We start from the raw sequence: 12,577 nt of genomic DNA on the forward strand, positions 1-12,577 counted from the left end.
TAAGACCACTACTTATACTAGTACTTCTAATAAAGGGAGATGTTTGCGGTTCCTAATTTGTGACATAAACAATCGTATGCAACCATAATTTTTCCCTCAGTATTACTATACTGTTTGACTTTTTAATCTAAGATGTGTACAAACCTTTTAAGCAGTACAGAATAACTGTGGTTAAAGAATTTACTATTTGTATTGGCCGAAAATGGTGTCTTAATATCACATTTAAGAAAACATCAAACACATTAAAGTGAATTTGTCTTGCTAATCAAATTACATTTGGAAGAAGAAAGGTGGCAATAACTACTAAAATGAGCTTTATTCAAGCACACTAGATGTACTGTTACCAGACCAATTTGAGACACAGATGTGTCACATAGAAGTTTAGTGAATTTCCTTAACACTGAAGCTAACAATAATTTATTAATAGCAATGTTAAGTTTGAGTGTGAGTTTCGTGTGTCTTAACTTGGTGGATGTTCACTGCAGATGTCCAGTGCTGGTTTTGGTCAGGCTGTAGCATCATTCATGTGTGGGACTGACCAGCAATGAGAACTAGCTAACACAGAGAGAGGTAGCTAACACAGAGAGAGATCTATCTTATGCTGTAATCCAGGGGTCTTCAACGTTTTCCAGGCCAAGGACCCCCGAACTGATGGAAAGATGGAGCGGGGACCCCCTACTTATATATTGTATAAATTTGTGTTTTATATTAAACTGGTCCTATAGTGCCATGTATTTTGCATTCAATACTAAGATATTCAAATAATACACAGGTTCATATATTCATATTTTTATTTTAAACATGTGCAAGGTACAGTGAGTAGGGTGGCCATGCCACTGCCATTCATAAACATAACATAACATAATAAACTGATACCTGCCAAGATCTACAATGTCTGTCAATTGCATGTAATCATGCATAAAAGCTATTCAAATTGACATTTTTAAACATAAATGTGGAAACGAAAATTAGTGATGCTTGTTAGTGTCATCTTTTTGCCTGATTCACGTCTTTCTTATCACTCTGCAAGTAGTCCGGTAACTTATCAACCCCAGCGTGTCCAGTTGCTAAGCGTCTTTGGCGGACTATTTCTCTGCTGATCGCTTATTTTTTCTGATAATGACGGGCGTTCTGTACATTATCCCTTAAATAACAGCACTCTCTCTCTCTCCAAACAGTCTTGGCTGCGCACTCTCATCCAAATACCTCTTGTTTGCGGCGGAGGAGGGGGTATATATAAAGACCGGACGAGAAACTGACGTTGCTGTACTGTCCTTCTTAATTGAAGGAGCAGGCAGAGGAAAGCTCTCTCCTGCTGGGCTTTCATTAAAATCAAATGCATAAAAATGTCGCCGCTGGTCCAGATGTGTCAGGTGTGCGCGAGAGACATACGAACGTACGCATACTACTTTTGTAAATGCCATATATAGTACATTCAGATCGCATGATAGGAGTAGATCTATTCCGATTAGAAATTGGATCAGAAGTGTCCATGTAAACGCGGCTAGTGTGTTGGATTCATGTTGTGTATTTAAAGACATTTCAATTTGTGGAAAAATTTGCAGCCGGGGAATATAAAAAAATGTCTAATCAACCAAAACTTTTACGAACCCCCTGCAGTACCTCCGCGGGCCCCGTGTTGAAGACCTCTGCTGTAATCCATTTGGATGGTACACTGGTACATGCAAGTCGTAAGTCGCAAATCTCCCAGCTTTTTTGCGGCATTTCACTGAGGCAGGCCCCCTTTTGGTCTGTCCCGCTCGCTATTCTGAAAGTAGAGCGAGTTCAGTGAGGCTGACTGTACTACTCGTCAACAAAAATGGTGCCCGAAAATATATGTGTATGTATTGGTATCACGTTGGTGATTTTAATTTAGATTTGAAATGCTCTTGCACACTTGATTACATTGCTACTTTATGCCGGTCACCAATTTATGCCTTGCACGGTCTTGCTGTGCAAGACCGTGCACAACAATTTAAAGTTGTAGGCCTATTGTTTGTTTTCGAGCTGGTTTGTTAAAGAGGCTAATGTAGCTAACAATTACAATGACTAGCCAATAAGAAATGAGAAAGCTAGTACGACCAAAAGGGGACATGCCTCAGCAAATAATGCAAGAAAGATGGGAGGTAAACAATTTACGACTTGCACGTACCGGCGTACCATACAAAGCACAGAGAGAGCTAGCTAACACAGAGTTTACTAACACAGAGAAAGTTTACTAAAACAGAGAGAGCTAGCTAACACAGAGAGAGTTAACTAAGTTACCTAACACAGAGAGAGCAAGCTAACACAGAGAGAGTTAACTAACACAGAGAGAGAGTTAACTAACACAGATAATTAACTAACACAGAGATAGCTAGCTAACACAGATAGTTAACTAACAGAGAGAGAGTTAACTAGCACAGAGAGAGTTAACTAACACAGAGGGAGCTAGCTAACAGAGAGAGTTAACTAAGCCAGAGAGAGCTAGCTAACACAGAGAGAGCTAACTAACAGAGAAAGAGTTAACTTACACAGAGAGAGCTAGCTAACACAAAGAGAGTTAACTAACACAGAGAGAGCACAACAGAGCGAGAGTTAACTAACACAGGGAGAGCTAACTAACACAGAGAGAGCTAACTAACACAGAGAGAGCTAACTAACACAGAGCGAGTTAACTAACACAGAGAGAATTAACTAACACAGAGAGAGATAACTAACAGAGAGAGCTTTGGGAAACGCTGGAAATGAGCCACACCCCGTTGGCTGATTAGACATTGTTGAGAAAGAAAACAATTCCCTGATTTGAACCCAACAGAAATGAGATATGGAATTCCTTCCCGGTGCCTAGAATAATAAGATGAACTGGAAGAACCGTGAATTGGTTTTCTAATTGGGTCTGGTCATTATGGACCATGGAGCAAATGAAGCTATTCGTCTTTCATTGGAACTGACCTTCTGAAGGCGGAGAAAGGCCAGCCAGGGACACTGGGTGATTTGTCTCCATCCGCGGGTCATAGGAAAGGGCATGTGCACACACACACACACACACACACACACACACACACACACACACACACACACACACACACACACACACACACACACACACACACACACACACACACACACACACACACACACACACACACACACACTTTCAAATATACACACACTCAGGAGAAGGCTAATGTGAGCTAAGTTCTCTCTCCACATGTAAATATACAAATTAACACATTACCTTTTTTATTATACTGTTTGTCCTTGTCTTTTCTTTCAGCCTCTTTCTCAAACACACACGCACACACGCCTACGCACACACACACACACACACACACACACACACACACACACACAAACACACATACACAAATACACACACACACACACAAATACACACACACACACACGCACACACACATTCAAATATACACACCCTAAGGAGAGGCACAAGTTCTCTCACATTCAAACCAAGTTGGACTGATCTCAGACTAATAGTCAGCATTACCTGACAGCTCATTACTCAGAGGCAGAATGGGAGGGAGAGGGAGAGGTTGAGAGAGATGTTACAGCGTTGGTGTTTTGCCCATCACATGTGGAGATGTTGTCTAAGGCTGCCCCACACTATAAGATTTTAAAATATTTTTCTAACCCTAACCATCTCTTACCAACTACCTACACGTACCCATCTCTAATCTAAACTTAACCAGCTCTACCTTAACCTCTCATAGCCAGTCTTATCGTGGTTCTGGGCAGCGTGGTCGAGAGACCTTACCAAGGAAAGCAGTGGGCTTCTTAAAAGTATTGTAGACCAGCGTTGAGTCTCCAATCACTGTGTGATTTCGTGAAGTGTGGGCGGGTCTTACAATGAAAAGCAATGGGATCCATAATAATGCATCACAAATAGCTGGAGATCCTCAACATGCATCGTCTGACTAGCCTCAGTCTGCAAGCAAGTCCTTAAGACGCCACTAGGAGGCACTGTGGGACAGGTGAAATGTGGTTGAACCAGGCAGATGATGTAATGCTAAAACGGTAAATGGTAAGAGAAGCTTTCACCAGTTCTACACTTGATCTTTATTTTATTCTTCATCGATTTTTTTAAGTTTTGTGTCTCGTCACATTTCTATCTTTGCCAGGTTTTGCATACAACCTAGCTTTTATAAAGCATCTGACTCTTTTGGAGAAATGTATATATTTATTGTATTACAGTTCTATTGCCTTCAAAGAATGGTTGACCCATTGGTTTGATAAGAATACAACACATAAACGAGAAACATATAAACTCCCGGCCTATAATGCTTCTGGTCTCGGATGGTTTTACACAGGAAGCATGACTCAAAGAAGAGTTATTCATTAGTTAAATATGTTCTGAGCTGAGTTATCTAAGATGAAAGGAAATTTTCCCCTTGCTTTTTTTTTGTCCCAAACACTTTTGTGTGTGTGTGGCACGCACGCACACACTCACAAACACACACATTTCTCTCTCCCCCAACATGTGGAGCTTTCTGGCTCTGGGAATATACAGTTTACTTTAAGCTTCTGGTGAGAGTCAGGGGTTAAAGACGTTTCCCACCGATGCTGGGAGACCTACGTCCTGTTCTGCGGTCCCCACTACTCCCACAGCCATAGTAAAGATATGGCCCATCCTCCAAGCCTGCACACACACACACACACACACACACACACACACACACACACACACACACACACACACACACACACACACACAAACACACACACACACACACACACACACACACACACACACACACACACACACACACACACACACACACACACACACACAGGCTCCATTACACATGTATGTAGACGCCCACCAGGTGCACAGTATGAACTGCACTGTGTTGACAATCATTCTGTGACTAATATGAGTCCTCACAGCACACACACACACACACACACACACACACACACACACACACACACACACACACACACACACACACACACACACACACACACACAAACACACACACACACACGGATACCCACAAAGGCTGTTAACCGATTCACAGATAACACTCATATCTACAGAAACACAACATAAACACAGCCACATGTTCAACGCACGCTCACTCACACACACACACGCACAAACACGCACACAGGGGGAGAGAGATAGTTGTTTGGCCATGGAAGTGAAGGGTAGATAAGATCTTTTCTAATCTAGCGTCTCTGGAGGCAAAGCCTCCGTCGCACTCATCTCCTGTATCCGCTTGTCTCACTTTCCCTTCGTCTCGCACAACCATGACCAAACCTCACATCTCCGTGGCAGTACTGGTGAAATCCCACCGGTCGCTCCAGTGTTGTTGGTCATAAATGGGTTCGAGTTTGTATTTAAGTGCATCTTATTGTACTCTCGTTTACATGTTGCTCATTAAATATTTTCCCCCATGTTGATGACAAGTGTGTGTGTGTGTGTGTGTGTGTGTGTGTGTGTGTGCGTGTGTGTGTGTGTGTGTGTGTGTGTGTGTGTGTGTGTGTGTGTGTGTGTGTGTGTGTGTGTGTGTGTGTGTGTGTGTGTGTGTGTGCGGTGCCTGTGTGTGTTAATTTTACCCATTTAGTCATGTTTCTCAGCAGATGGACAGATGGTTGTGTGTGCAGCCATAGTACCATCTGCCAAACCGGGTAGTGTATGAAGTTTGTGTGTGTGTGTGTGTGTACGTGTGCATGGTTGCATGTGTGCATGTGCCTACGCATGCGTCAGTTTGGACATGTGGGCACATCTGATGTGCTGTTTGTGTGCAGCTTACACAAGATACTCTTTGCAGTTCTGGCTCATATGATTGCAAGATTGCCTTTAAAGTTTAACAGTTTTATGCGTGCAGGCATGTGTGTACGTGTGTTTTTGCATTGTATGTGTGTTTGTGTGGTGGACCAACAGACGAACAACTAAGGCAGTTTTGTACTGCTTACAACACAGATTTGATTGCCTTCTAGAAGAGCTTTATTGTGCAGCGATGGTTGTGGCCAGCTGGAGCTGAGACGGTTGGAAAGCTACGGTCCTGGCCGATGATCTCACCGGATGAGGGGACACTGCTTTGTTATTTTTAAGATGGCTGACGAGGCTTGAGGAGTTCCTGACTTCAGTACACAAAGGCTTAATGTCGGTGTGGACGGTGTGCATGTTATTCCCTTGTTTACTACCACCTCCTAAGGCATTTATGCTAGGGTAGCTGAGCATGTAGAAAGAGCATTGGATGCTCACTGAGCTGAGCCTAAGGGTAAGGGGGCATAATGCTTAGCCACAAATAAATGCAATCCGAAGCAAATATTATGCTTTTTTTTCTTTGGCCCTTTCAAATTGAAACCCTCCAGGTGGTTATGTTCTTGGACTCCATAGCTCAAACTCCCCCCTTCTCTATATTCAAACTGAAATAACTTCTGACATCATCTCAGAGGAGTGTCAAACAGAGGGGCTTGATAGAAGAAGCACAGCTGAGGATTTGGGGGAAAGGGCAAGTTATCTCTAATGAGTTGCACTGAGCTTGGAGAGTGTACTCAGCAGCTAACATGACAGTACCAGAGGGACAGCCCTGAATAAAGATAAAGCATTGAGTTCTTGTAAGAAATTCTTCTTGTAGGATGAGTCATGTTTGTGGACACATTTCTCTCTTGGGAACAACTCAAAGTTCTCACTCTTCGACCACAAACTTTTATGTTTATTCTAGGAATCGTTTGTTGCTCTATATCACAATGAATAAAGATTCAAGTAAAGCCTTTCCTTTCTCAATTCTCGTCGTTAACAAAAGACAAAAGACGATTCTAGAAACACAGAGCAAGACTTCACGAAGAGTTAGCCTACAGAATTTATTTTCGGGGAGTCGTAGTCCCCCCCCCCCCCCCCGGCCCCCCGTCTCCCTCCCATACAGTTCTTCCCATGTTAGTCTGAACATTGAGCGAGGGGCCGGGGATTCCCCAGGAGAACGCCGCCTAAGAACAGATCTGTTTACACTGTCATCCGGAGAAGCTCCAGAGTTCACAACGTGGAGGGAGCAGTGTTCTACTAGGGCCTCCCTCTCTCCCTCTGAAACCCTCCTCAGCCACACTATCCAGAGGTTTTCTGAGCCGCTCAGGCCAAGGCATTGATTTGCGGGTGAACTATCTGTGAAATCAATTTCCCCTCCAGAGCAGGGGGATTGTTGTTCTTGATTTGATTTGTAAAGCCAGCTTGGGGACAAGAGAGAGAAAGAGACCACCAGAGAAGGGTAAAAATGGCGGCAATGTGCGCTGAGATGAACTACGGGCCGGAGGAGGAACTCTGTGAGTATCCGCTGGATGGTTTGCGCTTCTTCATGCCGGGGGAGGAATGCGGGACTCCACAGAGACCGCAGTGATTTTTTTTAAATACTGTCTGCACAGGTGGTTCGCATTAAGACCAATTATGTCAAGCCATGATGATTCCTCTTTAAATTCCCACAATGGATGCGCAGCAACATCCAAAGACACCAGTTAATGTCTTCTTCTGTGTTTAATCTCATGGGGCGGTCAATGCCGATGTGCTAAATGACTCGCTGGTAGTTTTATTTTCTGAGCAGACTAGCTGGGTTCACTGTGTTCGTGCCGATTCGAGTGACCATGGAAATGATGCCTTGGTTTCCAGATGTGCCATTGTTGATAAAGTGGTTGTTGTTTTGAAAGTTTGTGCATGTATGGAAGAACATCTGCTCTCTGTCTCTGTTATAATTGTCCAATTCGTCATACATAATTGTTCCAGCGAGGAAGATTTGGGAATTTAAATCAGGTGTTAAGAAACCATAAGCATACTTTTACACAAACTAATCCTCAGGGCAGATATCAACTGTCCTATATCTTCTCCCTGTGTGTACAATTAAACCATGCTGGAGTTATGTCGCCCTGACGTGCCATTAAGTAGCCTTGAAAAGTATGTTTCTATAGGTTTGAACCATAGAGATACACAACGATAGTCTGGGTAGGACTACATTAAAACTTTATACAAGGAAGATACGTTGTACAAAAGGTTATCCACGTCAAACAAAAAGATGTGTGTGTCTATGTGTGTGTACTACATCTGCGTGTGTGCGTGTGTGGACACATGGCTCACTAGAGGTGGACTCCGAAGATGTCCCTCAGGAGGTCAGTATCTTATTTTTTTTTGTTGATCGAATCACACCTGTTGTCTCCATCTGCACCACGGGGGAAGAGCGAGTTCAGCAGAAACACACAACAGGAAGTCTCCAACTGACACTATTCTTCCCAGCCGCCGCCAGCTAGGGCCACGACAGATGTTCCTCTCGCAAATCTCTCCCTCCCCCCACTTCCCTTCCAGCATCCCATCCAGATCCCCCATCTCCATCATCACCTCAGCTCTTATCTCTCCCTCTTCAACTCCTTGTTGTATCTAGACTTATTCATTCCTTATTCCATCTTCTCCTCCATTGCCCCCTCTCTCTCCCTTTTCTACCTCCTCTCGCTCTCCATCTCTCTCCATCTCGCTCACTCTCCCCTATCTAGTCTCCTGCTATCATGCCCCTCTCTCTAGATGGATATTTGGGGGGGATATCAGTAAGTGAGTCACATTGCAGTCATAGAGGTGCCTCTTCTAAACGCTTCCATGTGTACTCCGCTCTGATTGGGCGACCTAACCCAATCATGAACCCTGACCTCTGGTCCAATCACAGAGCTTTCCAGGGCAGCTGGCATACCGACTCTCTCTGCTGGCTTATTCTGCATCTCCAGTTACTCAGAGGGCCAATCCATTCCAGTTGTTTTAAAGCCAACGGTTAATGTCCTTTCAAACCAACGGTTCATGTCTCAATGACTGTGATGTACACACAGTTAGACGACCACTGATAAAAGTGCTCATTCTGAATTATAAGGGGTGGTGTCTAGTATTGTATATCACCAGCCCAAATGTTCAACATTGTTGCCATGCAAATGAATATGACGCAGGCTGTTTTTCTGAATAGCTTCATAGCTGAATAGTTTTTAGCTTCCTCCCGTGTCCTGTGTATATCTTGGTTTGTGATCAGAGCCAGGAAGTTGTGATCTGAATGATACACGGCCCATTTAGTTTGTGTTTGAGTGAGGATCCCTGGCTTGAATGGAGTGAATGGTTTCCATGTTGTTACTGCGACAGCCGTAATCAGAGAATTGTGCGTTCTCTGGGGATAGAATATCAAGATTGAATGTAAATAGGCCCTTAGGTGCAGGGATATACACATTCACACACACGCACACACACACAGACACACACACACACACACACACACACACACACACACACACACACACACACACACACACACACACACACACACACACACACACACACACACACTCACACACACACACACACACACACACACACACACACACGCACACACACAGAAAAAACCCACACCAGGGTGAAGGGTTAACTGTACTAGAGGTTCGACAGTTCGACAGGAAGGAAGCTTTCGGATGAATGTTATGAAAACAGCTCTCTGGACCACAGAAACTCTGCTGGTGGAAAGGAAGAAACTTGTGTTTAACTGTATACTTTCTGATTCACCTCGTCTTTTCTTCCTATTTATATGAAATGTGATCGACTTTATCTATTACCAATTCTGGGAATATTTTTCTCAGATTTTATGCAGTCTTCTCCTTTAAAAGAGACTGTCCCAATTTACAATCCATTATTTTGTGCACACAGTTAAGTTCAAACGAGGATCACACAAACCACAGGCAGCAGACTTTCTCACAATCTTTGGTCCTTCAATCTTTTCTATTTTTGTGGTGCATATATCACATATAAGAAGGAAACTACATGGAAAGTCAATGTATTGCATGTATCCACCGGGGATCTGCTCATAGAGATGTGAGTTCTCTGGGCTCAATGTTGTTCTGGCTTGGTCATCTTTCCCCTGGGTAGTGTTGGTCCCGGTATGAGTCACCAGCATGGTGTGTGTGTGTGTGTGTGTGTGTGTGAGACGGAGAGACAGACGTTTAAACCACAAGCCACACACAATCGAACCCGCTCCTGCCTTCTATCCAACTGAGACAAAGCAGTGGGGGTGAGAGCACATATGGAGAAACACACACACACACACACACACACACACACACACACACACACACACACACACACACACACACACACACACACACACACACACACACACACACACGGGTGCACACACACAGGCTCACAAGTAAATTAAACCCCTCTCTGTCTTGCCCAAAAACACACACACACTCACACTCTCGATCCTACCCATTCAACAAAAATAAACATGCCTAATATTTAGTTTGGAAATCCTACACACTCTACTGAATATGAAGAGCTTAGACATTAAGCCGCACCGCAGAACAAGTCCACACAGTCTTCTCCTCCTTTACGTCCACATGGGCAGCCACAGCCGTGTCCCCATTGACTGTCTTTGAATGAGGGGCGTGGCCACAGAATGGCTGCTATCCACTGAGGGCGGGTCACATGACTGTGTGTGGGCGTGGCCAGTGGAGCAGCTCTGCAGCCGGGCCAGCTGTAGCTGTGATTGAGGGAGGAAGAAGGAGAGGGAAAGAGGAAAAGGAAGGAAAAGAAAGACAAGAACACAGGGAAGGGTTGGGTGAGTTGTCGTTTTTTATGTTCTCGGTGTTTCCGTTGTGTCAGAGTGTGTCAGTGGGTCATGTTTGGCCGCTCTGTGTGTGCGTGCATTGTTGTTGAGTTTGTGTGTGCTGTTGTAAAGGGCTGAGAAGTAACTATGAAAGTTTGCCTGAGAGAGAAAGAGACAACCCCTGTGTGTGTGTGTGTGTGTGTGTGTGTGTGTGTGTGTGTGTGTGTGTGTGTGTGTGTGTGTGTGTGTGTGTGTGTGTGTGTGTGTGTGTGTGTGTGTGTGTGTGTGTGTGTGTAATTTATCTTGTAGACCTTTTACTTTTCTCATGTCTTCTCTTCTCCCCCTCTTATCCTTCTCCCTGTCTCCAACTTCTTTGTTAAACCGTCTGGGAAAGTTTTGGGGGGGTGGGGGGTCCCACCCCCTCCCCACACACGCACGCACGCAGGCACGCACACGCACACACACACACACACACACTGAAAACTACACACACTTCCTCTCTCTCTCTCCAACCAACTCTTCTCTTCTGTTCTTATCCCCCCCCCCCCGATCCACAATGTGCATGAACAATCCATCCCATATTATGGAGGCCAGCGTTGACCAATCAGAATGCAGCTAATGACTTAACCCTTCTGGTTGTTTCATGAGGCTCTGGCCAAATTTTACTTAGCTGCTCTGCATTTAGCCTTACCTATCGCCACGTGAGCTATGAGAGGGGGTTTCCTATTCACATCAGACTATTAGACATTTCAGCACACTAGCCAAGCTTATTTCTTTGGTGGTTTACATAATGAAATGTTGGTAATCCCTTCCATTGTATCTCCACCGAGCTAGCCAGGTTCAGCGCGAATTAAGAGATACACAGGCCATGCACTTCAGTCTCCAAGCTTGTCCCTCTCCGCCGCCATTGACTCAACTTTGACATGAGTTTATTGAATTGGATTTGGGTAGAGAAAGATCACGTAGGATCAAGTTCTTTGAGAGTTTAGTGTACATTTGTGTACCCTCTTGGAAAACATTTGGGCATCAGCCAGTTTGAGTTCAGTTATCACATGGTTTCATATGAGCCAGAATACATTTGGTTGTATTTAAACATTGATTATTCTGCTGCAAGAGGTCAAACACACAAATCATGGTGGTTGTTTTCATGAAAAAACTTCTTTCTGATCAAAGTAGGCCTACAAAAAAATCATATGCTGGTCTCCGTGTCTTCTGCTCTATTTGATGACTAACGTCTCAATGAAGCAGCTGACCTCCGAGATCCAGCCCATGTGTTGGTCTTGAGGCTTGTAGCGGATGCACACATCTTCCCTTTCTAAGTCTCAAGGGATCGGCTCTCAAGAACAAATTCATTTGATTTGCATTCGGATGTCTACTGTTCAATGAGAAACATTTTCATGGCCTGTTTAATGTTCATTTCTCACAGTTAGTCTGTGAGCAGTGTGTGTGCATACTGGGACTGATGGTTTTACCACAGGTTGGTAATGGTTGTGTTTAACGTTGTTAATGCTGCCACGTGTTGGGGGAAGCAGATCATTCTGGATTCTCTGAGATCACAACAGGGGGTATGCTAACCCACCAAACCATTGTCATTTAATCAGATTAGCTACCTGGTAATTAACACTTCAGTGACTGAAACTAAACTCTGCCTGGGGATCGTTACAGGGCCATTCTGACATGGAGTACTGGAACTATTGTAGATCTTAAAGGCATCATGCCCAATTAACATGTCTAAGTAGCATAGTCTAGCATAGTAGTCACCTAGCGAGGCTTCAGTATAACCCAAAATATTATCTTTAGTGTTGCAATAGGTAGACCTACATATTGGCATACTGTCTTTGCACATTTGACATAGCATCTCCAATAACTGTCCAATAACAGATCCACAGCGAGAGATGCTCAGAGAAACCTAGTTTTGTGTTACCAACCGTTTACAGTGTTCTACAACTGCGTGTGTATTGGTGGCCCATCCCAACCCCTTCTGGAAGAGGCTTCAACAAGCTGGGTGTGTGTTTAAG

At 44.1% G+C, this 12,577-nt stretch overlaps 1 protein-coding gene across 4 annotated transcripts in view; it reads left to right on the forward strand.

Moving 5' to 3' along the window:
* Positions 1 to 12,577, forward strand: part of septin9b (septin 9b) — a 57,422-nt gene that overhangs the window by 20,560 nt on the left and 24,285 nt on the right. The window contains exon 1 of one of the 4 annotated variants that reach the window (XM_056585712.1): positions 6,854 to 7,266. The exons of 2 other annotated variants lie outside the window; for them this stretch is intronic. In XM_056585712.1, coding sequence (XP_056441687.1) covers positions 7,218 to 7,266 — 49 coding nt within the window. In that variant the 5' untranslated portion in view covers positions 6,854 to 7,217. Of the gene's footprint in view, positions 1 to 6,853; positions 7,267 to 10,167; positions 10,572 to 12,577 lie in introns of those variants that run through there. One more of the 4 variants, XM_056585711.1, reaches the window with a different exon arrangement.

The sequence above is a fragment of the Gadus chalcogrammus genome, chromosome 3 (assembly GCF_026213295.1).
Source record: "Gadus chalcogrammus isolate NIFS_2021 chromosome 3, NIFS_Gcha_1.0, whole genome shotgun sequence".
In the NCBI taxonomy this organism is placed as follows: Eukaryota; Metazoa; Chordata; class Actinopteri; order Gadiformes; family Gadidae; genus Gadus; species Gadus chalcogrammus.